At 43.1% G+C, this 27,872-nt stretch overlaps 1 protein-coding gene across 4 annotated transcripts in view; it reads left to right on the top strand.

Moving 5' to 3' along the window:
* AMBRA1 (autophagy and beclin 1 regulator 1) overlaps nt 1-21,993 on the top strand; it is a 145,747-nt gene extending 123,754 nt beyond the window's left edge. For 2 of the 4 annotated variants that reach the window (XM_040328189.1, XM_040328191.1), the window contains 4 exons: nt 9,463-9,552; nt 11,776-11,960; nt 15,305-15,412; nt 19,639-21,993. In XM_040328189.1, the coding sequence (XP_040184123.1) occupies nt 9,463-9,552; nt 11,776-11,960; nt 15,305-15,412; nt 19,639-20,000 (745 nt within the window). In that variant the 3' untranslated portion in view covers nt 20,001-21,993. Of the gene's footprint in view, nt 1-9,462; nt 9,553-11,775; nt 11,961-15,304; nt 15,413-19,597 lie in introns of all 4 variants that reach the window. The other 2 variants (XM_040328192.1, XM_040328190.1) reach the window with 2 other exon arrangements.
* Nucleotides 21,994-27,872: the final 5,879 nt, after the last annotated feature.

Below are 27,872 nucleotides of genomic sequence, written 5' to 3'. Positions count from 1 at the left end.
CGGCTGTAATATGACATTTGTGGCTTTATACTATAAAGCCACAAATGTGATATATTACAGCTGACTAGTTCTTGGCGTGGTGGCTTTATTTTTTTCAAGATTCTTTGCTTTTTCACCTGGTAATTCTGCAAATGGATGACTTCCTGTGCCTGGGTGGCGGTTACTCCTCTACTGTATCTATGGGCAGGATCTATGAAGGGGAGCTATGGTTGTCACCCTAGGCATCTCCTGATGTGGACTACAAGCATGTCCCTATCATCTCTATTATATGGGGGGGAGCAGGACAATCGGTAATTGAGAAAAGCTAGGAAGGAAGATACACTATTATCAAAAGTATTGGGACGCCTGCCTTTACACGCACATGAACTTTAATGGCATCCCAGTCTTGGTCCGTAGGGTTCAATGTTAAGTTGACACACCCTTTGCAGCTATAACAGCTTCAACTCTTTTGGGAAGGATGTCCACAAGGTTTAGGAGTGTCTATGGGAATGTTTGACCATTCTTCCAGAAGCGCATTTGTAAGGTCAGGCCCATCAAGTTCAATTTTGCAAGGTGCAGTTGAGCTCCACTTGACCTGCATCAAGATATTTTTTGTATTCCTGTAGACTTGTATGGGAGTGCAATATCTGCTTGAAGTGAAAAGCCTGTCAACAAAGGCCCTCTCTCCATGTTTGTTTCAGCAATGCATTGTAAGCGCCAGCAGATTTGATACGTATTGTATTGGCACCCCTTAAAGCTGAACTCCAGGCTGAACAAGTATTTTTTTCTGATTACAAGAAGCTTGTGTATTCTTACTTGAATCTTGGTGTCCTTTTGTGTATTTCTTTCAGACCTGTGCAGTAAATCGATCATAAAAACAACTCCTGCACTTTGCCTCTATGCAGAAGCTTCCTGTAATGAAGACCGGTTGCTGCTGCTCTCGCTTTGTGCAAGGTGACTGGTCTTGTATCCGCCCCTTCCTATAGTTTTCTACAAAGAGAGCCTGAAGAGGGTGGGCCTACTGGGTCCCCAACCACAGCTCTACAGGCTATGTGCAGCACAGTGATAGTGTCGCCATCACATTTATAAGGTAATAACAGAATTTGCAAAGGCATTTAAAGAACACAAAAAGGATTGCTATTCTTTGTAGCTATTGAGTAACCTATTTATATATCAGTTTTTGTGCCTGGAGTTCAGCTTTAAATGCAAATTGTGGACCATGTGGGGATCCTAATCTAGCTGTTGGTCTCGGCATGTAGATAAAACGTTATCTTATGTGATATTCAAGATTTCTTTTTTTTTTTTTTTTCATTTTATTTGAATCTATTTCTTCACTCCTCGGTTATGGTTTTCTAGAACATCTTGTGGTTATGGGTCAAAAGAAGGGGAACTGTTAACAGTAGCTGTGAGGAGCAGACATAAAAGCATTTGGCAGATCTTTAAATATATAGAATTATCAGTAGTCATATATGGCTCTTAAAGGGGTTGTAAAGCTTCGTGTTTTTTCATCTTAATGCATCCAGGTGAAAAAACACTTTGCACTCCTGGACCCCCCCCCCCCCCCCCCAGTTTTACTTGAGCCACGAAACTCCGTGGGCATGAACCTGCAATGTTTCCCCCAGCTTGAGGCGGCTCTTCATTGAAGATTGGTGGCAGCGCAGCCCTTGGCTCCCACTGCTGTTAATCAAAGCAATGACTCCGTGCGCCGGGGGCGGGACCGAGTGATACAGTCGGCAGCTATGGCCACTGACTGTATCACGGGAGCGTGCCCGCAAGGTAACCCCCTTGGGAGAGAACTTCCCTGAACAGGGGGTTAGCTGTTGCGCGGAGGAGCAGAGACAGCTGCCGAGGGACCCCAGAAGACCAAGATCGGGGGGCCACTACGCAAAAGGCACTGCACAGTGGAGGCAAGTATAGTATGTTTGTTATTTAAAAAATAAAAATACTTTTTACAACCCCTTTAAACCAGAACCAAATGTTTCTGTTCATTAAAGCCATATAAGCTGGCAGCTCAGCCTCTGCTTGATCTGCAGTTGCGATGATGCCACACATGTGATGACACCAGCCATCTTATGGCTTGACCGTTTAGGTGAGGGCACAAGCAACTGTGACCGCTACCATTCACGGCATGCCTTGATTTGTAACTGTTTTTGGAAACCATTACATTTATGAATTTAGTTTTTGCTTGAAATTGGTAAAAGACATAGGTCACACATAAAAGGTAATAAACAATACACACACGCGCGCACCCACACGCCAGCCATAATGTTATGACCACTGACAGGTAAGTGAATAACATTGATTATCTCATTACAATGCCATTTGAAAGTGGATGGGATATATTAGGCAGCAAGTAAACATGTCCATGAGGTTAATATGTTGAAAGCAGAATAGATGGGCATTGCAGATTGTTGTGTATGGGGCTGCATAGCTGTAGATTGGTCAGGGTGCCCACATCGACCTGTGTTCACAGCCCAAAGCACCTACAGTGGGCAAGTGAGCATTAAAACTGGACCCAAGGAAAAAAGTGGCCTTGTCTGATAAAGGTTTTCTTTTGCATCATGTGGACGGTCGGGGGTGTGTGTGACATACCTGGGGAGGAGATGGCACCAAGATGCACTATGGGAAAAAGGCAAGCCAGTGGAGGCAGTGTGATGCTTTGGGCAATGTTCTACTGGGAAACCTTGGGTCCTGCCATTCACGTGGATGTTACTTTGACTCGTACCACCTACCCAAACATTGATTGCCAACGAAGTACACCCCTTCATGGAAACTATTCCCTAATGGCATTGGCCTCTCGGTGGGAAGGATAATGCGATCTGCACATTTTGTCCCCGCCGGGAGAACGGTGCTTACTGCAAGCGGCTATAATAGATGCTAGGAATAATTGCATGTAAAATCATCCAACAGGCTGAATGTGCCTATATTGATCAACTGTCAAACTGATGTCTATTGCCAGCTTAAGACTGAAGTCCTGGATTGTCTGGATAACAGAACTTTTTGTTGGCCCTTCCATGGAGAAGATCGCCTCGACTTTCCCTGAGCAGTGCGTAATAAAATTTTGCTAGGGCTGGCCGTCTTAATTGTATCCTGATCAGATGACGAAGACAAAGGCTTGCCAGAATCTTTCTTTATAGTCGCACCAGTCATTGGCATCAGAGGCGTTGCCTGGCAACCGCTGGAAATATGCTTTGTTCAAAAGGATAAAGTTTGAGAAGGAGGCAATGCCGATCAAAACAATTCATTATTGTAGGGAACATACAGCTATTTTCAGAGATTGTGGCTGGTTTCTGCAGCGCCGCGGAAGTCACAGCATCGTGCTAAAAGCCATTGTTGAGGCCGTGTGGCCGGTACAATGCAGTTCAGTATGTCTGATGCATTCACACAGAACACAGGTGTTTTGTTTGTAATTTTAATGTTCACGTGAATATGGATTATCAGCTTGCTTTTAGTGTTTGGTATGTAAAGGCAGTTGAAAGGGTTTTTTGTTTTACCTGTGGATTTAGAATGGCCAGAATGTGTCCCTAATTCAGCCACTCAATGTGATGTTCAGTAGGACATTGGGCCATTATGAGTTGGCATTATGGATGGATAATATGCGCCTCTAGATTCAAATGTGTTAGCCAGCAAGTCAGGAAATTGCCACATACAGTATTGAATTGTGCAAGAAACTTCAAGACTTATTCCTACCAATTATTCTAAGGCAGTATCTGTGGTTGGTCGTATCAATTTTCTTGAACTGTAAAAGCCCGTACACACGATCCAATTTTACGTCAATAATTGTCTGATGGAAGTGTCGTGCCGGATAATCAGACGGTCTGTATGCTCCATCAGACAATTGTTGGCGGAATTGACGACGACAAATGTTGGCTGTTCATGCTCAACAACTGTCTGACAATAAATCTGTTACGTCGGATTATCCGACCGTGTGTACACAAGTCTGTCCAACTAAAATCCAAAGTACAAACACGCATGCTCAGAGCCAATGCTAAACATCAGACAACAATTGTAGAAGTTGCCCAAAAGGTGGCGGTAAGGAGCTGGAAAACCACGTGGTTTGGTGAATGTTGACTGAAAATGTGTCACAGCCAACGCCCTTCGGACCAAAATCCACGGTTTTGTCTGGCGGATATCCGATCATGTGTACGAGGCTTAAAGGGGTGGTTCCCCCTAAAAAAAAAAAAAAAATTGTAACAAAACATTCGGAAGACTGATTGACGTTCCTCCGACCGACGCATACTTGACGTCACGACTTTCTGAAAGAAGCCGAACGTCGCTGCGCAGGCTCCGTATAGAGCCGACTCTATACGGCGCCTGCGCAATGACTATCGGCTTCTGTCGGAAAGTCGTGACGCGCAGTATGCGTCGGTCCGAGGAACGTCAATCAACTAGGTCCAGCAAGACTCATACCCGGAAGCCGAGGGATGAAACAGCGATATCGAGTTATGTACGAAAAAAAAAAAGCCAGCCTACCCGCAGAGTAAGCAGTCTTCCGAATGTATTGTTAGAATTTTTTTTTTTTAGGGGGAACCACCCCTTTAAGACCCCCATACACGCTATACAACTTTTTTCTGATTTACCAAAAAACATGTAGAGCAAGGGCCTGCCTGATTATAGCATGTAAATTGAAACTTGGACCCCTTTCACACTGGGGCGTTTTTCAGGCGCTTTGGTGTTTAAAAAAAAAAAAGTGCCTGAAAGATGCTTCATCTGCAATCCCAATGTGAAAGCCTAAGTGCTTTCAGAGCCCTTTCACACTGCCAGCGCCTGAAAAACGCTGGTAAAGCTCCGCTAAGACCCCTTAAACACAGGGGCGTTTTTCAGGCGATTTGGCGTAAAAAAAAAAAGAGCCTCAATGGGAAGGGTGCTTTAGGAGCGGTGTATTCACCGCTCCTAAAGCTCTGCAAAGAAGCTGCTTGCAGGACTTTTTTGCGTCTCAGTGTGAAAGCACTCAGGCTTTCACATTGGGATTGCAGATGAGGTTTCTTTTAGGTGCTTTTTTTTTTTTTTTAAACGCCAAGACCCCTTTCACACTGGGGCGTTTTTCAGGCGCTTTAGTGTGAAAGCACTCGGCCTTTCACATTGGGATTGCAGATGCAGCTTCTTTCAGGCGCATTACATGCGCTTTTTTTTTTTTTTTAACGCTAAAGCGCCTGAAAAACTCCCCAGTGTGAAAGGATTGAGTGAGCAACACATGCGAACTGAATCGCCTCTGGGCGCTGTATCCATTTCATGGGTAAGGAACCCCTTGACCTCAGAAGAGATGGGTTTTAATCCTTCTCCTGAAGGCCAAGTGGTCCGACTCCAGTCGGATGGTGGTTGGTAGTGCATTCCACAGGCGAGGTCCCTGGACTGCAAATCTTCGATCTCCTTTGGACTTGTATCTGGCCTTAGGTATCTGGAGGAGGTTTTGATTGGTGGATCGCAGAATGCGATTTGGGGTTATGGGGTTTTATTTTTTCGCATAGATATTGGGGGGCGTTTCCTTGAATACACTTATGTATTGGACAGAGTGCCTTGAAAGTGATTCTGTCTTTTACAACCAATGAAGGGATCTTAAAGTCTGACCTCATATTATATGGTTTTGGTAAATCTGAAGGAAAAAAATCTACCGACAATTGTATAGTGTCTATCCAGTCTTTATAGTAAAAAAAAATAAAATGAGGGTTCAGAATTTCATGTTTACCACTAACCTTTAAAGCTGAACTCCAGGCACAGAAATGTTCATTTAAATATATTCCTCAACAGCCACTGATGATATGAAACCACATTGTATGCACCAATGGCCTTTACAATCCCAGTTATCTTGTAAAAGTGGCAATGACGTCACCTTTCTGTACAATATTGTGTAGAGAGCAGAGCTGTGGGAGGGGCCAAGTAGTCTTCACCTGCTACAGGTTGCCTGCAGAAAACGACAGGAGGGGGCGGAGACCAGACCAGTCACCCTGCACAAAGAGGGAGAGCAGCAGTGACCGGTCTTTATTACACAGAGGCAAACTTTCCCACTGGATTACTGCACAGATCTGGAAGAAATACACAAAACAAAGATTCAATGAAGAACACACGTGCCTTTTGTATTTAGACAATATTTGCTTTTCCCCGAGTTCAATTTTAAAGTGTATGTAAAGGCCTTTTAGTTATAATTAAAAAAAAAGAGTAGAATATGGAAAGGTGTGACCCCCCCCCCCTCCCCCCTGTACTAGGGAGATTCACCTCTGTGTATCTTCTAATTATTGACACTGAAACCGAAATTGGTGAAGTCAACATTTTAGTGTTGTCTCCCCAACAAGAAGTGAGGGAATTCCTTTAACTGGAATGGCAGGTTCTTCTGGCAGCTCTCTGATGGAATTCCTGTTTCCTTCAGAGAGATTTCCTTTAATTTCCCTTTAGGTCTCCAAGGCAGAAAGTGAAGGGAAATCCTTCAAAAAGGACACAAGTAACACAAACTTTTATAAGTGTTTTTTTTGACTATTTCTTACCCTTAGCAGATAAAACATAGAAACTGTGTCGAAGAAACTCTTCCACAAAAATGTGAAATTGCTGATATACAAAGAATATAGATCCGCTAACAAATCGTACATGTGTTCTATAAGTGCATCATTTGTGAGTCCAATCACCAAATTAATATGATGTTGCAAAGTCGTTCCTCCAAAACCACGCTCCACCACATGCTGACAAAATCTTACTCACCGGATTTAAAGTGTTACTAAAACCAGGAGCCTGCATCCACTATATCTGGTCTACCGCAGTACACAGGACATGGAAATGCAATTATTTTAGTAAATATAAACTGCAAAAATACCTTTTCTCATCAGCAGTATATAGCAGTCTTATTGCTATCTGTGTCTTGTTAAAGTTTACAGGAGGAATTTTAATTCTCCTCTGACTGTCCTATGAGGCGGAATGACCCCTGACCTTCTGTCTGGACAGTGCTGATTGGCCCTGTGCCGATCACATGCACAAAGAAGAAGAAAAAAACTCTGCACATGCTCAGTTTGGTGTATTGCTAAAGTGACTCCAAAGGCTCTCTACTATCAGCAGATAGCTTGGACAGTAAAAAAGGGTGGATCAGAGAAGACGGCCAGCATTAAAAAGCCTTTTTACACAGTGCAAAGGATTAACCCCTTAGGTTTCACAATGGGTAGAACCAGTCATGCTCAAAAGTTGGCATACCCTGGCAGAAATTGTGACATTTTGGCAGTATTATTGAAAATGTGACCGATCATGCCAAAAAACGGTCTTTTATTTAAGGATAGCAATCACATGAAGCCATTTATTATCACATCGTTGTTTGAATCCTTTTTAAATGGTAATATAAATCAGCGAAATGGCCCTGATAAAAAGTTTACATACCCTGGAATGTTTGGCCTTGGTACAGACACAGAAGGTGGCCACACGCAGGTTAAATGGCAAAGGTTTATTTCCCACATTTGTGGCTTTTTAAATCACAATTAGTGTCTTGGGTGGATTCAGAGAGAGTTAGGCCGGCGTATCGGTAGATACGCCGACCTAACTTGGAATCTGCGCCGTCCTAAGTTTAAGTGTATTCTCAAACTGAGATACACTTAAACCTAGCTAAAATACGACAGCCTTCGCCGTCCTATCTTGGGGTGCAATATTTAGGCTGGCCGCTAGGTGGCGCTTCTGTTGCGTAGAATATGTAAATGACTAGATACGCCTATTCACGAACGTACGCGCGCCCGTCGCAGTAAAGATACGCTGTTTACGTAAGGCGTTTTCAGGCGTAAAGTTATTCCATCAAATAGCTGGACTAGTCAATGTTAAGTATGGCCGTCGTTCCTGCATCGAAATTTGAAAATTTTACGTTGTTTGCGTAAGTCGTCCGTGAATAGGGCTGGACGTAATTTACGTTCACATCGAAACCGATACGTCCTTGGGGCGTACTTTGGCGCAATGCACACTGAGATAAGTAAAAAAAAAAACGTCAATCACGTCAGGTCACCCCCCATTAACCTAAAACACACCCCCTCATCCTAATTTGAATTGGGCACGCTAACGCCGGCCCTATTTACGCTACGCCGCCGTAAGTTAGGAGGCAAGTACTTTGTGAATACAGTACTTGCCTCTCTGACTTAAGGCGGCGTAGCGTAGATACGATACGCCGCCTTAAAGTTGCACGCCCCTACCTGAATCTAGCTATCTGTGTATAAATAGTCAATGAGTTTTCGCTCACATGGATGCACTAAGCAGGCTAGACACTGAGCCATGAGGAGTTAGAAAAGAACAGTCAAAAGACCTGCGTAACAAGGTAATAAATCCTTTACAAAGATGGTAAAGGATATAAAAAGATATCCAAAGCCTTGAATATGCCAGCCAGTACAGTTTAATCACTTATTAAGACAGTTTTTTGGCACGATCAATCTTATTTTTTTTTTTTTGGTTTCAATAGTTTTTATTGATATATCAAATAAAAAGGACAAAGTACAATCATATAAATACAAGATGGCCAATAATAAACAGCAATGTGGTCAAATCTATAGGAGGAACTATCTAACCACAAATATTTTGGTTATCTAAATAATTGTATTAAATTAAAATTTGAGAGATATTTCTAGTATAAAAAGGAGCTGAGAAGTCCATAAAAGGAAAAAAGGGGGGGGGGGGGTGTAAGAGTACACAACGTGCAGGCAAAATAAAACTAGTTCTAAATTCGATAAATAGTCTGATCAGTTGTATTTTCAATATTAATGCCCAAATTTCTCAATTTCTGCCAGGATATGCACAACTGTATTTAGTGATTGGACTCACACATTTTGGACTTCTAGAACACATGTATGATTTGTTTGCAGATTGTTTGTATATCTGCAACTTCACTTTATTTTTGTGGAAGAGTTTGTTCTGCACAGTTTTGGGCAAGCGCCACTTTCTATAATTTACCTGCTTTTAGTGCCATTTGGCATTTAAAAGGGCAGCTGCACGTTTATCACAATTTTTTTTTTTTTTAGTTGGGCAGGATAGCCTGCCTACCCACTTAATATTTAAAGGACAGTATTTTTATTATTCACGTATATATTTATAAAATATTTTTTTTCATCAGTTTTTTAGAGGGATTTAAAGCACCTAGCGCTCACCTTACCATTGTCTATATTCCTTTCCCTTTCATCTTCACCCAGTCTTCCTTCCGGGTTCGTGGGCTTTGGCCATTTGAATGGCTGAGCTACAGTGACATCATTCCTACACATGCACATGGGAGTCACCGCCGCCGCACAGAGCTCTGAATGTACGCCACCGTCCATTCAGAGTGCAGTGCGCATGCATCAGTGTCATCAGCTGCTACTAAAGTAAATTTCTCCTAAACAGTGCACAATTAGGAGAACTTTACTAAGCCGTATTATAGGCTTGCCTGTAGATATAAATCAAAAAGCAGACTATACTACCGCTTTAAATGCCTAAATTGTAACAGAAATTAATTCATAGGATTTATTTCTGAACTTGTCTTACTTTGATTTTTCTCTTATGTAGGGCATTTGACAATGTATGTGACCAGTTTTGGGAGCAAATGAATGAGGCTATTCTACAGCATAGCACTACTCGGAGCAGCGAGAGACCTGGGTGAGACACACGGATGATCACTGGAGTGGGGGGGGCCCCTTTTTTGAAAGACTTTATTAGCCGACATGGGGTTATAATACTTTATAGGTCCAGTGTAAAGGAAAAAAAAAGTTACATGATGTTAAAGTAAAATTCATCTTTTGTAAGGTTTTCAGTTTGTAAAAGTGAAGTTTAACTTTTAGTAATGCCACTGGTGTGGACTAAATAAACCTGAACTCCAGGAAGATATTAAAGCTGAAGTTTGAACTGTTTATTTTGCTTTTCCTGCTACTTCCATTCCCGCTCATCAACATGCTAATGACATTTCTAAATGAAGACCTTTCCATTTCATTAATCTAGGCTTGGTGATGTCATCACTGGTTCTCTGTGCTTCTCTATACCAGTGTTTCCCAACCTTATTTCTGTCAAGGCAATTATTCACAATCTCGAGGCACCCCATTCTAAAATGGGGAATAAAAACGAAAATTAATAGTTTTACATGTAACATCCACGCACGTAGGACACCCAGCGTTGGCGGTGAATTAAGCTGGCCATACATGGATCAAAAATTTGTCTGGTTCAGCATGCACAAGACAAATTTCAATCGATGTATGGGCAATGCCTGCCCTGTCGGATTTTTCCCCACTTTTTCCCCACTTGATCAACACTGCAATCAGGAGTAAACAAGGATGCTGTGCAGGTGCCTGATGTCGTCCTCGTCAACCGATGATGCCATGTTGGGACACCAGCAGCTGGAAGGTTGCAATGGCGCACAATGAAAACCCGTGTCTTTGTGTAACTAAAAGGCAGGCTTGATCCAGCTGTTGGCTTGTATACGCTTTTTGGGCAGTTTTTAGGCATTTTGGCAAGGGACACCTGAAGACACCCTGGTTGAGAAATGCTGCTCTATTCTATACAGGCATATCATGACTGGTGAGAAAGGGGGGGGGGGGGGTAGGGCAGCATGGTACTGAACATAGCTTCCTGAAAACATCACAGCACCCTTCCTCTATACTTCTGTCAAAAGCCCTCAGTTCTTATGCAAGCAGTGAGCTGGTTAGTATGCAGCTATCTAAATGACTTGATGGGTGGGTACCAGTCTAGTGCAGTGATCAATTCCAGGCAGGTTGCATTTTTGAACTCCCTAAGTGGTTTGGGGAATCCCAAGGCACTCTGGAAACTAGACACAAGTGTTCAGATATTCGGAGGAACTTCAGTATTGGACTTGAGAAGTTTGGGCTTTTTTATTTTTTAATAAGAACTATACTTTGGGGGGGTGCAACATTGGTCCCCCGCTGGCTCTAAGAATGAGAACTGAGCGATCAAACACAACTGATCGATCGGTTCTCATTGCTCTACGAGCAGAGAGCTTGGTGACTGTCATTCACAGCTAGCTGAGAGGCAGATCCAGGCTCCTGGTTGGATACCGACCATATGGTCACAATCGTTCCCCAGCCTATACCGGCTCTGTGATGACAGCGGGCTTCAGCTGTCTGCTGAAAACAGGTCACTCCTGTGCAGAACGAACTGCACCCCTGTAATCTCCAGGAGAAACTTTTGGCTATACTTCTCCTTTCATTACGACCATGCCTCCTATTTAAAATTTCTGGTTTCACCAGTGCTGTGGCCTTTACAGTGCCATTCTTTGGGGCTGCACTCCCACAGTGGATTTTTTTATCACGTAGAATACACATGTAACTGAATTTCTGACCGTATTTTTCTCTGCTGCAGTCAAGTAACACTTACAGATCTGGTCTCTCCCCCAGACTGGGACTGGACAGTGAAAGGAGAAGCTGCAAAACGATGAGCTCAACTCCCTGTCACTTTGCTGTATCTTCTATTAGCATGCTCCTTGCACTACAACACACTTGATTAGCTCTGTGTGCTGCTTCTCCCTCCAACAGTCTGTACAGGGATTGTAAAGCTGATATTTGAATTTGGAAACTACCACTGCTTACATTTAAATAAAATACATTGAAGGATGTATTAAATTCTGTGCTGCATTTGTGTCTTTTATATCTGCTTGGAGTTCAGCTTTAATGACTTTGGTAGACTGTATGATATAGCTTGGGGCCTAGATACAAAACGTTGAAAGTAAGCGCATGAATAAAAGGGATCATCTGTCCTTCCGTAAGAGGAATAATAATCCTTCTGATTTAAATGAACCCCAGTAAACAAGGGGCCTTGAGGTTATATTTGAGCTCTGTGCTAGTCATGTTTTACATATTTCTCTTATTCTTGTAGGACCAGCCGTGCCACGTGGCGGTCAGATCGTGATTTGGGTCTGATGAATGCTATTGGTCTCCAGCCACGCAATCCTAGCACCTCAGTGACATCCCAGGGCACTCAGACCCCTGCCCCACAGTTGCAGAATGCAGAGACTCAGACAGAACGGGAGGTACCAGAGACTCGACCTGCTGTCTCTGAAGGTAAGAGTTAAACTTCATATTATCGTCTACATCCGTAGCGACTCGCTTATCTTCTGATCACACCCCCAGGCTGCCCATTTTATATAAGCTTTCCTGTGCATTTTTTTTAGTGTTCAGGATAAAAAAAAATCAGTCTTATCAAGATCAATTTAAATGAATAATGTGAAAAGGGAGTTTTTTTGTTTTTTTATATTTGGCTATAGATTTCTCCAGTCCCGTCTTCAACCTATGAATGCTTAAAAGATTTAGGTGCATTCATTTGCAGACTGCTATAACTTGCTTTGAAAGAAAAATGCCCTCCTGATAGGAATTCATGTGGTGAGTGGGCTACCCAGACGAATACTGGCCCATTTTTTAGCTAGTCTCTGGTCTGCGATCTCTTAGCGACTCTCTTGGAAATGGCTTTAATAGAACTTTGGCTGTGGGCCTTCAAATATTGAAATATAATGTTCTCAAAAAGCAGTAAATACATTTTTTTTAAAGACGAAGTTCACCTTTTGGAACATAATACCTGTTCCACCCAGGGCTTTTTTTCAGGGGGAACTTGGGGGAACTCGGTTCCACCACCTCTGGCTCAGACCTTTTGATGCCTGCTCATCACAATCACTTGTAAACACAGAAGTCTGGTTTCTGTTTTTACAAGTGACAGCTTTGTAACCCCCCTGAACTCTGCACTCTGTAATCCAATTCAGGTATTTAATGCCCCTTTAAGACCCTTCTACTGTTTGTGAAATCTGAACGGGTCGTGGTTGAGTTCCTGCACCTATTTTCTGAGAAAAAAAGCTCTGGTTCCACCCATATGCAGATCGTAAACAGTGTGCATGCAGGCTCCAAATGGCATAGTACCATGCTATTTGGTGCGGCATGTTTTAAAAAGTAGTGCATTCAAATGGACTGAAAAATCGCACCGCATAGTAACACGCAGGTTCTATTTTAAAGCTTCGTTTAGTTAAAGGGGTTTTAAAGGTTCGTTTACTTTCTAAATGGGTTACTTTAAGCTAGTGCATTGTTGGTTCACTTACCTTTTTTCCTTCCATTTCCCTTCTTAAAAAAAATGTTTCTTTGTTTTCTTGTCTGAATTTCTCACTTCCTGTTACTCCTCAGTAAGGTGTTCAGTAAGCTGTTCTAAATGACTTTTCACCGCTCAGATGATGGTGGAAAGCTTACTGAGGAGAAACAGACAGTGAGATATTCAAACAAAGAAAAAACATTTAGAAGGAAAATTTAAGGAAAAGGTAAGTGATCCAACAATGCACTAGCTTAAAGGAACCTTTACAACCTCTTTAACCGCACATATAGAACATTGTGGTAATTCAGCTATTTTAGCAATGTTTGAAAACGTCATACGATAGACAGATTTGGTGCAGCGTATTACATAAATGGAAGCAAGTCCATGTGTTGAATAAACAAACGAATGTCCTGTCTATAATGGACTGCCGTGAACTGACAGTCCTTTTTTGATTTAAAAGCCCACTGTGACAGTACAATGTGTCGAAACACTCACCAGAGAGCAAATAATATCCAGCATTCAATTCACTTGCGCCCAAAGTGTTACACAGTGCTCCCTATCCGTGAAAACCCTCCACCATTCAATACACCCACCAGATGGTAAGTGTTTATACTTCTTGAACCCGTCGCAACATATATAGAACTGTAGGGGGTTAGGAGGACCTCACAAGAAACCGGCGCTGTGCAAAGGAAGTTTACCAGCGGGAGCCCAAATAATACTCAGTTTACGGTATAAATCGAGCTGCAGCATACAAGTAAAAGCAAGCCAAACAAATGTTACATAGATGGCCGCCACTCCTACCACAAGGTCATGGCGGCAATGACGTCAGCATGTAGGCACCTTCCGTTTCCATTTTGTGCATGAGCTCAAGGGATTTGCCTATCGCAATGGATAGGCGCACGAAACACGGTGGCCATCTATGTAAGTTTTGTTGGCTTACTTTTACTTATATGCTGCAGCTTACTTTTACTTATATGCTGCAGCTTAATTTGTACCGTGATTTTAATAAATACTACACTGTATGAGGAAGCTGGTGAGCTTCTTTTGCACACCGCCAGTTCCTTGTGATGTCCTCCAACCCCCTACAGTTCATCGCCAGGTTCTATGGCAGTGGTTCAAGGCGTATAATGGCTTACCGTCTGAGTGTATAGAAAGGTGGAGGGATATCGCAGATAAGGAACACTGTGTAACACTTTGGGCGCAGGTGTTTATAATTGAACGCTGGTTATTTGCTCTCTGAGTTTTGTCATAGTGGGCTTTTGAATCGAGAAAGGACTGTCAGTTCACGGCAGTCCATTACACACAGGACTTTGGCTCATTTATGTAGCTCATGGACTTTTTTGTCATTCGTGTAAAGCGCTGCACCAAATCTCTGTATGGTCTATTGGAGGTTGTACATTCACCTTTGTGCTAGCTGCTACATTAATATTTTTTTCAGCGCTTTTTTCTATTTATTTAAAACATGACCTAAACTGTATTTGTCCTCTAAGAGGGTAAGTGATCTACATTATTATTAGCTATTGTGATTTTGGAGCTTACAATCTAGTGATGGAATCAGTGTTGGCTTGCTGTGCCCTAAATTTACCACCTTTTACTACTTGGCTGTGTCTGGATCAATGTTCAAGTCCTCTCGACTGTTTTCTGTGTATTTTCCAGAACATGTTCTTCCCCATTGTGATTAGTTGTCTGCGTTTTTAATAGTTTTGCATCATATCAGATCATGCATTGACAACGATATAACAAGATTCCAAACATACTTTAGGTATACTGTACAAACTTTAGACTGAAAATCGGTACAAAATGCCAGCTCTGTGGGAGATAAGAGGAAGTGGAGGCGAGGGGTACCAGACTTCAGAAGAATGGACAATAGGGTGGCATGGTCCTGGGTTATATGCTAGTCTATAAAGCTGGTAGGTCGTCTCCCAGAGAAGGCTTTCTTTTGGGGCTCCATGATTTGGATAGTGAAGATATGGGGGGGGGGGGGGGGTAGCAGACTTGATTTCATCTGATCATTCAACCACTTGCAAAGTAATGTGCAGCATTAGCAATTCTGTCATGCAAAACAATAATTTTAAAATCCTTTTCTAAAGAAACACATTCTGCTGGTGGAGCCATTTTATTTTGTGATTTTAAGTTGTACACAAGTGCACAGAAACAGGCTTGTTCAGTAAGGTAATGCAAAGCACAGTAAACCTATAGAAATCAATACCACTATAGTCAGTAAGATGGTTAGTGGAGATGGAAACTTAGTTTTCTGCCTATTTTAGCTCTGTGTCCTGTTTCTGCTTTTAGCGTTAACATTTTTTTTTTTTTTTAAACATTTTTGTACCCGCAGGCTCCAGTATGGAGCAGGCAGCACAGCCTGGCAGCTCTACCAGTGAGGTGGGAAATAGATTGGAGTCACAAGAAGGGAATATGGAGTCTTCAGAGATCCCTGGATCAGGTAAGGAAATGCTCACTTGTGTTCTCCATTCCTGAATTCCACAAGTAAGCTTCAGCGACACGTGAAGAATTTGGAATATTACATTTGCTGATATTGTTTTTTTATGGAGAACGGCACAGATTTGGAAAGATTGGTACTAAAGGGGTTGTAAACCTTCGTGTTTTTTCACCTTGATGCATCAAGGTGAAAAAACACCTTGCAGTGTCAGTCCCCCCCGTTTTTACTTACCTAAACCCTGAATTTCCGTGGACGCGTCCCTCCCTCCACGCATTCCCGGCTCTTCATTGGATAGATTGATGGCACCGCAGGCATTGGCTCCCAGTGCTGTTAATCAAATCCGATGACGTGGGAGGCAGGCCCGAATCTGGCATTCGTCATTAGACGCAGAATGCTGGAATCGGGAGTACACCCGCAAGGTAACCCCCTCGGGAGAGTGCTTCACAAAGGGGGTTATCAAATGCAGGAAGAGCCACCGTGGGACCCCAGAACAGGTGGATCGGGGCCACTCGAGCTGCACAGTGAAGGCAAGTATGACATGTTTAAAAAAAAAACGATCCTTTACAGATTTAAACCTCACACCAAAGATGACAAACCTTTCTCCCAGATTAGTTCACCCAGCAGTGATCCTCCAGAGATGAACAAGTCTCTCAAACTCCAAAGTTCATTCTAAAAAAAAATTAACTGTTAATGCGAATATAAAAAGCATCACCAACAGTACTGAGGTGTGCTCTTTAAATCTAGAAACTCCAGCTTGGAGTCTCCTTTAAGAGTCTTTTTTCAGTCTTAATTGTTAGAACCCTGCTGAACCCTAATTTTTAAAAAAGTTCGCTTTCTGAAAATAATAATTAGGGAGTAGCAGCATAGCCTGACGGTGACAGGGACTAGACATTGGAGGTTCCTATTTAGTCTGTAGAATTTCCCAGATGTTCAAATAATATCACCCTCCCGGTTTCCTACTACGCATGTAAAGTCTTAAGGTTTTTCACCTCAATGCATTCGCTCCTTTAAGGGAATTCTTTGGGGACCCCCAGGTCACCACAACCAGTGTCGCCATTGGAAGATTTCGCCTCTATTACTGTTCTGGGGACAATCCAAATTTTGGGATTTTCTTTTACTTTCAATGATAGTAAACGGGACAAATGCAGAGGGTGAATCTTCCTAACGGAGGCACAGATGGCAATAAATTCTGACAGGTGTTCTAATCCCTCTCCACTCTATCCAAAACTAAAAAAAAGTTTTAACTTTACTTATTTAATTTATGTCTAAATAGGTGTGCTGAATGTGCATTTTAAAGCACCTTGGTAGCAGGCTTAAATAACTTTTTTTTAAATTCGGATGAGTTTTTTTCTGAATCCTGACATCTGCTTGTTTTTAATTGACAGCCTGTTTTCCCCTAAATTTGGCACTACATGTTTTGTAAAGAGTAAGGCCCCTTTCACACGATGGACCCGCTCATATTTGCCAGTCCATTTTTTCAGGCAGATCCGAGCAGGCCACCTATTGACTTGTATGGGCAGGCGGAGATGTGTCCACTGACGCCTGCCATCCGATCCGACAAGATCCGCTAAAAACAGATGAATGGCGATACGTCTGCCATCCATACAGCAGATCGGATGAAAACTGACACGCTGTCCGTTTTCATCGCATCTTCCCATAGAGATCAGTGGGTCTCTGACAGGTCCGGACCTGTTATCTGCCGGCTCAGCGGGGATCAATGGATCACTCTCCCGCTGAGCTAGCGTAGTCCACTGAGTGACACTTTTAATATCTTTCTTTCTTACTAAAAGTGTATGTGAAGGTCGCTTTAAAGTCTTCAGCAAAGCTGCTTGAAGCGGGTTAAAAGCTTTGCAAATGCTTTGCAAATGCTTTGTAAATGCTTGCTGTACACGCTTTTCAATCAGACTAAAGCACGTCTGTGCAAGTGGATGTCAAGCCTAAATCTTTTTTTCTAGTTTTTGAATAGAGTGGGGAAGGATTACAACTCATTTTGACTTTTTACTGCTATCCTGAGCCCTGTTGGCTCTCCTTAGCATTGGCTTTCCTGAATTTATTTAAATAAACACTGGAGAAATTGATCTGGGAATTAGAACCAAACATTTTACTTCCAGCTCAATTCATCCTTCATTTACATGTGTTTACATAATTTAGAGTAGAAGTCCACCCTAACACTAAAATCGCTACATCTACAGATATTTACTATATAAGCCTAACCTATCTAGCCTTATAAATAAGAAATCACTATACATATCTAAGTCAATCCGGTCCGGTCTCCAGAAGCAGAAGCTCTACAGAGGTCACAGCTGAAAACGGCTGTGAAATGAATGGTAAGTGATGTAACCCATAGACTTACAATGGGGCTTCCGTTGTCTGCTGTGTCCTCTTCACCCACCTCCACAGCGAAGCCGCAGGTGACAGCGCGGCGTGGGATCAAGTTGGATCAGATCGGCTTTAAAAATGTATGTATACGGATTTCTTCTTTACAGAGTTAGATAGGTTAGTGTTAGATTGTGGATGTCTGTAGATGTTAAGTTTTAGGGTGCACTTATCCTTTAACCTGTCTTTACATGCATTTAGATGTAAATAGAGTATCTAATCTGCTCCTGGTTGCTCTGATTTTTATTTATTTCTAAATGAGGCTAAACACAAGTTAATGCAAGGTGTGAAATATACCATTTAAAAATAATTACATGGATTTGTATCCATTTAAAAATGTTCCCTAAATGCATATAATCGCATGGCCATGTGAGTGTGTCTTTAGAGAGATCAAACCTTACTTCCTGTCTCACTGACAACCGTTTCACCAGACAAGATATAAATGCAGACAGAAGTGATGGGTTAGTCTTCCCCCCGCTTTATTAACCAGAATATTTTTACTTATGTATATGTTGCTGTTGGAAGGCTCCCTTTTCTCGGTATGGTAAACATCAGCTGGAAAGGAAGTGAGAGTAAAGCTATCTAATACAGCAATCTGACAGGGGTACTAATCCTTCCCCGCTCTATCCACAACGAAGAATAAACGTTTGGTTGGATATACTTTTATGGCTCATTTACTCTTGCTTCAAATCTGGCATTTTACCTGCTTTTTTTTTAAAAGCGCTCTGCCTATCTGGGGACCAGAGCAGGAGAAACCAGCAGATTTCAAACGTGGTGAGCAGTATAGCGAGGTGTGGGTGGGGACCAGAGAGGGAGGAGGATCAGTAGAGCTGGGTGCTACTACTAAGTGGGGGGGCATCAGCAGAGCTGTGGGGGTACTACTAAGTGGGGGGGCATCAGCAGAGCTGTGGGGGTACTACTAAGTGGGGGGGCATCAGCAGAGCTGGGGGGGTACTACTAAGTGGGGGGGCATCAGCAGAGCTGTGGGGGTACTACTAAGTGGGGGGGCATCAGCAGAGCTGTGGGGGTACTACTAAGTGGGGGGGCATCAGCAGAGCTGTGGGGGTACTACTAAGTGGGGGGGCATCAGCAGAGCTGGGGGGGGTACCACTAAGTGGGGGGCATCAGCAGAGCTGGGGGGGTACCACTAAGTGGGGGGGGCATCTGCAGAGCTGGGGGTACTACTAAGTGGGGGCATCAGCAGAGCTGGGGGGGGCATCAGCAGAGCTGGGGGTACTACTAAGTGGGGGGGGGCATCAGCAGAGCTGGGGGTACTACTAAGTGGGGGGGGGCATCAGCAGAGCTGGGGGTACTACTAAGTGGGGGGGGGCATCAGCAGAGCTGGGGGTACTACTAAGTGGGGGGCATCAGCAGAGCTGGGGGTACTACTAAGTGGGGGGGGCATCAGCAGAGCTGGGGGTACTACTAAGTGGGGGGGCATCAGCAGAGCTGGGCGTTGCTACTGAGCCGGGGCATCAGCAGAGCTGGGGGTACTACTGGGTCCCTCTAACAAATAGAAAATCGACATACATACACAGGGCATCTGCCAAGCTTTATTAAAGCTTCCAAAAAGGATCCCTGAAGAATCAAAAAAGCATGTTGAAGCGGTAGGCACTTTAATTTGTGTTAAAGTCGAAGCAAGTGTAAATGAGCCCTTATTGTACAGCGCTATGTTTTTGTCACTGAACTGTTACAATGTGGTTTGTTTTTTTATCACTGCTCCTGGGTGGGTACCTTCCTGAAACGTGCTGTCTTTTGTAGCTGACCTCTTATACCGGACTTGTTTATGCTTCTTTCTCTATTATACCACAGTCCTTCGCTTCCCTCATACTCTGCCCCTTCATGTCCGACAGGCGAGGGACAGGAGGACGCTCTGAGCAGAATCCAGCGACTTATGGCAGAAGGAGGGATGACCGCAGTAGTCCAGAGGGAGCAGAGCACAACCATGGCATCGATGGGGGGATTCGGCAACAACATCATCGTGAGCCACCGAATCCACCGCAGCTCCCAGACGGCAACAGATTCCGCCTCGCGCGCCTCCACCCCGCACTCTGCACAACCCTCCACGTCTAGAGAGACCGTAGCAGAACTGGAAAGGCACCTTTCTCCCCTTCAGCCAAGCCGTTCCATACTGCCAGTGCCGTTGACCAATAACAACGGTGACCTTAATGCGCGGCCTCCGAACAGCGGCAACTTTCCAGGCGTGGAGAGGTAGAAACGTGAAGCCGCCATGTTGGTACTGCTGTAAGGACAGATCTCCCCCTACCCCTCCACCACCTGTTTACGGTGGGGGGCTTTCGAGCTGTGGATTATGGTGCTATAGACTTTAAGTGAAATTTTATTTGATAGCTGACCCTCCACCAGTGTGCGGAGGGGAGGTGCAGAGAAGTGTAAAATCGCAGCTGACCTATATCACACTGCCCCCCTTCTCTTCCCATCCTACTTTGTATAGCAAAAAGACCCCCCCCCCCCCAAATCACCCTTTAGGAAAGGGTTTGAGGCTCATACTCTTTTCTCGGCTCCCTTGAAGGTGAACCTAAAGAAGAGTTTTATAAATTAGAATCCCGTTCCGATTTATTTTTTTGTTTTGTTTTTTGTTTTGTTTCCAAAGCTATATATTGGTCATGGCGGGGGAACTAGCACTAACCTTCCCCGTCAAGTGCAAGGAGCTGCTATAAGACTGTTACTGCCCTTCTTGCTTTGACTGAAGTTCAAGGAGGGATGCATGCACTACAGGGAAGGACGAGGCCTATAAGCCGCCTCTCCTCCATGCCAGACTTGCGTGTCCGGGTGCTCTGCACCTCCGTTCAGACTCAGCGATGCACGCCGACGATCGGTTCTCTCCCACCACATGCACACAGAGTGGTATCTGTTTTCAGTATAATACACTCATTCTCCTGCAGTGGTCACAAATTCATAATCAGCCCCCATTCACTACAATGGTTTGCCCGATTTGCCAAACAGTTCCACAAAAAAAATGCTGCGGTTAGTTTTCAGATGTGCTTTTTTTTTTTTTTCTTTTTAATCTTTTTTGCAAATATGACCTGTGCTTCTTTGCAGGTCTAAAACAGCTTTTTTTTTTTTTTTCTTTATCTGCCCTCTGTCTACAGTGTGTGTTTGATTCTGATGGATAAATGTCCCCCTTGCTTTGTGTGAATGTCACCCCAAATCCTTGCCAGAGGCCAGTAGCACAGCTCCCGTGTTAACCCTTACCTTGCCAGACCAATCGGCAGCTTACCAGAAACCCACACAGGCAGCATGCCAGCAGCTGCATCAGTTAACCAGTTGCTCCTTTTAACCTTTGACATTTGGGCGAGCTCACCCGGATGTATGCACCCACTAACGCACACTTGGCACGGTCTCTTGGAGACCCTAATAGATGTTGGCAGTATTAACCGTAAATGTTACAGGAGGAGCTAGGTTTTTATTGAAAGCTCTTGCATGTGAACTACAAAAAGCCTTTCTTTTTCTTTTTTTCATTTTTAACTAAATACAATGAGAGCCGCTGATGTGAATCCCAAATTTCCAGCTGTGCAGATTTTAACTCGTCATTCTACCTGCAGTAACCCACCAGGGTGATACAGAGGGCGCCAGTGAGGAGCTGCATACTGGCAGGAAGGATGCACAATCCGAGGCAGTTGCTGGGCTGTTCTGTTTCTGTTTTTGGGTTTTTTTCCCACTTTTTTATGAAAGCTCCTTCCCCCTTCAGTGTGTACAGCAGCACCACTGAACCCCGCCTACAATAACCGCCAATGCCTGTATTAACAATACTGCAGAGCATTGCTCCAGTAATGGCTTTATTGCTAGTGTCTATCGTAGAACCTTGCTTTTAACCCCTGCTGTACCATTAATCTCAGTGGCTGAGCATTGCTCCAGTGTACTATGTAGCAGTGAGTACTGGAAGGTTTTCACTTGACTGTCGTTTACCCTTTCCTCCTGTCATTCAAACCTGCAGAGCATCACTCCAGTGCCCCGCTGTAACATAAGACTTGCAGAGCATTGCTCCAGTAAACCGTAATGCTTGGTTGGTTTTGCTCTTATGTGTAACACTTTTTTTTTTTTTTTTGTTTTGGTTTTTTTTCAAGGTGCTGTGCAAAAAGCATCATTCCAATAATGCATTGTGACCTTTTAGGGCATGACTCAATTCATGTAACAATTGTTGAATCTGCAGAGCATTGCGCCAGTAAAACCCTGTGACACCAGCTAAAGATTCTCTGTTTTTGTTTGATTTCTGTTCGTGTGATCAGAGCAATTCTCTCAGGTTATTGCTGAAAGGCAACCACTAAGACCTCCGCAAATATAGGTACACAGCATTCAAAAAAGGAAGCATTTCCTTAGTCTCCTACCCTCCAGGTATCATTACACAACAATAGAACGACATTTGTGAACACAGAAGCATTGCACACACACCAGCATTTACATGTGAATGAAAGTAAAGGAGTGCCCGATATCCAATAAAGGTAAGCACATTTGTATTTGAAGTTTCAGCAGTAAAGAGGTCAACGCGTTTCATGGGACTAAGGACTCCCCCTTCATCAGGGCTTCTAGTGGAAGTGGTTATGGAATAATCCTGTTGGAGGGTGCCTTTGGCACATGAATCATAAAGACATTTGAAAGTAGTCTGTATTCAGTTTAAGGTGGATGTTGAGCAGTAGTAATATAGATGTAGTTTTACTTTTCTTGTCCTAATCCAGGTTTCCAGACGTTTCTATTGGAAGCCTGAAGGTTTTGTGCCAAAATTGACTGGCTCTCCTATCCAAGAAACCGTAGGGAACAATTCTACACTGCTCCTGGAAGCCAGAGCAGAACACCAGTTTGGTTAAATAAATAAATTGTAGACACCCCAATTAATTGAGTTTTTATTGAAATGCATCATTAATGCTACAGCAGATATTTTGGACAATTATGCACTTTCAACTTTGTGGTAACCGTTTGCGGAAAGTCCTTTTCTGTTCCACAGTAACTGTTCCCCTGTGCACAATGCCAGCGTCATAAGACATGCTTTGATGTAAAGGAACTTGAGTGGGCTGAACATGGCCTTCACCCCAACTCTAGTGAACGTGTTTGTGATGAATTAAAATGCCAATTTCGAGCCAGGGTTTCTCATCCAAGGTCAATAACTGACCTCACTAATGCGGTTTGTGCTGAATAGGCAAAAATTCTTGGTTTTGAAACCAGAAGTCCAACTAGCCCATATACGGTGAGAGGAAAAAAGTATTTGATCCCCTTCTGATTTTGTATGTTTGCCCACTGACAAATGATCAGTCTATAATTTTAATGGTAGGTTTATTTTAACAGTGAGTTTACAACTTTGAGCCTGGCTAATATGGAAACATTTTTTATAGTCCATATATATATTTAATTGCACGCTGCTAAAAACTTTTTTGTATTATTTTAACAGTGAGACAGAATAACAAAAATATCCAGAAAGATGCATTTCAAAAAGTTCTATGCATTTTAATGACTGTAAGACGTATTTGACTCCTTCGCAAAACATGATGAACATGGTAATTGGTGGCAAAACCCTTGTTGGCAGTCAGAGGTCAGACGTTTCTTGTATTTGGCCACCAGGTTTGCACACATCTCAGGAGGGATTTTGTCCCACTCCTCTGCAGATTCTCTCCAAGTCATTAAGGTTTTGAGACTGACGTTTGGTAACTTGAATCTTCAGCTCCCTCCACATTTTACATGGGACGAAGGTCTTGGAGACTGGCTAGGCCACTCCAGGACTGTGCTTCTTCTTGAGTCACTCCTTTGTTGCCTTGGCCGTGTGTTTTGGGTCATTGTCATGCTGGATTACCCATCCACGACCCATTTGCAATGCCCTGGCTGAGGGAAGGAGGTTCTCAACCCAAGATTTGACGTCTATCATCTTTCATGCAGTGAAGTTGTCCCGTCCCCTTAGCAGAAAAACGCCCCAAAGCATAAGGTTTTCACCTCCATTTTTGATGGTAGGATTGGTGTTCTTGGGGTCATAGGCAAAATTCCTCCTCCTCCAAACACTGAGTTGAGTTGATGCCAAAAAGCTAGATTTTGGGGTCTTTTAAACACCAGATCTGTCCATAAAGAGTACCTGTCGCTACCTATTACTCTCACATCGGATGTTTACATTCCTTGTGACGGCAAAAAAGTGAGCAGAATTTTTTTTCTAAATGGACAGTGTAGAATTTTTTTTTTTTTTTTAAAGCGCCTCATCCTTTCGTGCTTGCGCGCCAAAGCAAACGCATACGCAAGTCGCGCCCACAAATATAAACGGTGTTTAAACCACATGTGAGTTATCAGCGCTATAGAGCGAGAGCAACAATTCTAGCGCAAGACCACCTCTAACCCAGCAACCGTTTAAAATCTCCATAGGGGACGCTTTAAAACATTTTTAAGTACCGTCGGTCGTTGCCATTCCACGAGGGTGCGCAATTTTAAAACGTAACATGTTGGTTATCTACTGTGCGTAACATCTTTAACATTATATACAAATACTAAAAGAGAATTACAACTTAAGGCAGTTTAATACAATACAGATAAATTGCATGAAAGTGGGGCAGAACAGCTGACCCTCCTTTGTTTAAAATGCATCAAGTAAGCTCCTTGACACAGGACCCCGAAGCAAGTGGAGATCACTGCAGTAGCAGTGTCTAGTTCATGGGTCTTCAAACTATGGCTACAATTCCCATCATGCCTAGTCATGTCTGTGAATGTCAGAGTTTTACAATGCCTCATGGGATGTGTAGTTCCGCAACAGCTGGAGGGCCATAGTTTGAGGATCCCTGGTACTAGTTGATTGATTTCCAGGGAAATCGGCCAGGTACGGTATATACAATTATGGCCAAAAATATTGGCACCCCTGCATTTCTGTCTGGGTATTCTCATGTTTATTTATTTTGTATTGGTATGACACAAAGTGGAGAAACAAAAATCCAAATCTGATGCAAAACTCCAAAAATGGACTGGACAAAATTATTGGCACCGTTAATTTGGTAGCACAGCCTTTTTTTTTTCTTTCTGAAAACGGTAGATTGATGGGCTTTACCAAAAAGCTATACATTTTTGTTTAGTCTGTCCACAGCATATTCTTCCAAAAGGATTTTGGCCTCCTCAGGTAAGTTTTGGCAAACTCCAGCTTGACTTTGTTTCTGTTTCAGCAGTCTCCTCCTGGGTCGCCTACCATATTTTCGTTTTTTCATTCTGATGGTGACGTATAGTGCGAGCCTATACCATTGTACCCTGTGCCTGTAGGTCAGCTTGAATTTGTCTGGAAGTTGATCAAGGTTCTATATTCACCATTTGAAAAATCCTTCATTGCAATCTTTGATCAATTTTTTTCTTTTGTCTACGTCCAGGGAAATTAGAGTGCCATGGGCTGTGTAAGCTTCTTGACAATGTTGCGCACAGTGGACATATTAATCTCTGGAAATGGACTTGTAACCTTGGGATTGTCCATGCTTTTCCACAATTTTTGTTCTCAAATTCTATCAAATGTTGGTGTGATTTCTATATTGTCCGCACCTGTTTATTGATGCAGGTGAGTTTAATTACAGGAACATCACAAACTTTGAGAAGGTGCCAATAATTTTGTCCAGTCCATTTTTGGCTTTTTGTTTCTCCACTTCTTTGTTTCATACCTATACAAATGTTTAAGCATTCTCATGTTTAATGGCAATAATTTTCTGGGCGAAGTGGTGCATTATCTGACAGAAATGCAGGGGGTGCCAATATTTTTGGCCATGACTGTACATAGTTGCATTGGTCCAAGGTGGACCTATGCAAGTACCTATGTATAAAAAAAAAATCATACCTGGTATTCCTCTTTAAGATATTTTGTGAATCCTTTTTTGTTAAAGATTTTTATTTATTGTTTTACTTTTATTTAGAACTGGTAAATTGTGTTAATTGTTAATATGGGTAGAGTGGGGACATTTCTGATGACCGCCTATACATTCTGTCTCCATTACTTTTTGAGTCACTGATCTGGAACAAACATGCGGCAAGTGAAGTCGGAGGAAATTCCAGGCTCCTGATTTTCATACTTGATCCAGGTCACTGACTTTGGAATGGCACAACAATGAAGTATCCCTTATAATACAGTTATAAGGCATATATGTGGTCTGCCATTGCCAACCGCCTCCTGCGGGTGACAGAGTAAGGTGTGAAGGTCCAGCAGGGAATTGTGTTTCTGCTGCTGGTTTTGCCTTTTGACTGGGGAGATGTGTAAATGACCACCGGGACCTCAAGCTTAACTCCTGACATATAAACCCCCCCCTCGAGTGAACCAGAGCAGCACAGACACTCAGACAAAGCAGCTGTTCTAATACTGTTTAGACTGAGGCGATGCGCTGGCGGGACTGCTCCAAAAGTTCTGCCAGCAGCATCTTTGGAGCGGTGCGTTTACCGCTCCCCCCTATTGAAAACAATGGGACACCGCGGCTATACCGCCGACAATGCGCCTCTGCAGAGGCGCATTGCGGGTGGTATTAACCCTTTTTCGGCGGCTAGCGGGGGTTAAAACAGCACCGATAGCGGCTGAATACCGTGACAATTCCTGACGGTATAGCGCCACTAAAAATCGTGGCGCTATACCGCCACCGCACCTCCCGCCCCCATGTGAAAGGGGCCTAAATGTGTAAGGTTTCGAAATAAATTATTGGATCATTATATTAAAAAAAAAACAAGTACAGGGTTTACTTACTCTTTAGGCGCCAGCATACCAAGACGTTTTGTATAGTTTCCTGCGCCCAACTTTGTCGGAACAGTTATGGGATGGCCCTTTCCTGTTCAAACATGCCTGCGCACCACCAGTGCACTAACCAAGGTCCATAAGGTGAAGAGGGGCTGTAACCAGCTTGTGTTTGGAATGCACTGTGCACATGTTCCTAACAGTGCCGCTTTATCAGTGTCACCCAACGGTGAAGGGGAAAAAATACTCTTTTGCAAAATTTTATAAAACTATGAAAAATAAAAAATAAATTCCCTCCAAATGTTCAGTTTTTTTTTTTTTTGTTTAGCAAAAAAAAAAAAAACCCAGTGGTGATTTAAAGAAAGCTCAATTTGTGTAAAAAAAAAAAGATATACATTTCATATCTGTACAGTGTAGCATGACCGCGCAATTGTTGGTCAAAATGTGACAGCGATAAAAGCTGAAAATTGGCATGGGCAGGAAGGGGGTGGGAGTGCCCAGTAGGCAAGTGGTTCAGCTTTAACAGAATAACAAGGATTTGCAAGCTAGTATAAGTATGTGTATTTAACTATTTGCAGTTCTGCTTTAATTTTTTATTTTTTCACTCTTCCCTCGACACCATTATCCAGTCACTGGCTCCAGAGATAAAGAGGTTACTGACAACTGAAGGACACTGCTCCCTATACACCGGAGCTTCGTTTGAACTGTCAACATTGCTGCAGACCAGTTCTATTGTTTTAATTGGCTTTTTTTTTTTCCCGCCTTAGATAGTTGTTCCCAGCATCTTTGGCCCACATGACACTGGCCTGTTGAGCTTCGGTAATTGGTCTCCGCTGAGACATCTGGCAGAATGAGGACGCCAGAGACGAGCGGCTGTAACCCTTGTCACAACAACTGATCTGCTTTGTTTTTGGTAGATGGTTTACAAGATACAACCCCCCCCCCCAAATCATGATATATTTTTCTGTGCCAGTTGCCATCAAGCCAACCCCTCTGAGGGTAGACGGGCTTGATCCTTGGAAGCAGTGCACCCCATGGGAGGATTGTGCCATGCTGGGGGTTCTCTACAATGCCATAGGAAGCATTTCTGGCTATAGTTAATGCTTGCCATCACATTAAGAGTTCTTACAACTTGTTGGCAAGTGAGCAGCAATTACCCAGCCATGCATGTGACAGCAGCACTTGTTGCCCACGTCGGAAGGGATGTTGTGTTGGGTATTGTCTGCGCAGAATGCATCCGAATACAGAAATGTATAACTTGTATCTTGGCATAACATTTCCCTTCCGGTTCTTAGAGCCGTGTTTTTTTAAAAGTTAAACTCGCTACGGAAAAAAGACCATTTAAACACCTCTGTCCCTCACCCATCCTTTAGATTTTCACTCTATTCAAAAGCAGCGTCCTGCACAATCTTCACC

This window comes from Rana temporaria, chromosome 11, assembly GCF_905171775.1.
Source record: "Rana temporaria chromosome 11, aRanTem1.1, whole genome shotgun sequence".
NCBI lineage: Eukaryota > Metazoa > Chordata > Amphibia > Anura > Ranidae > Rana > Rana temporaria.
Note: the sequence above shows the minus strand (reverse complement) of the source record. Positions and strands in the feature narration are given on the sequence as shown.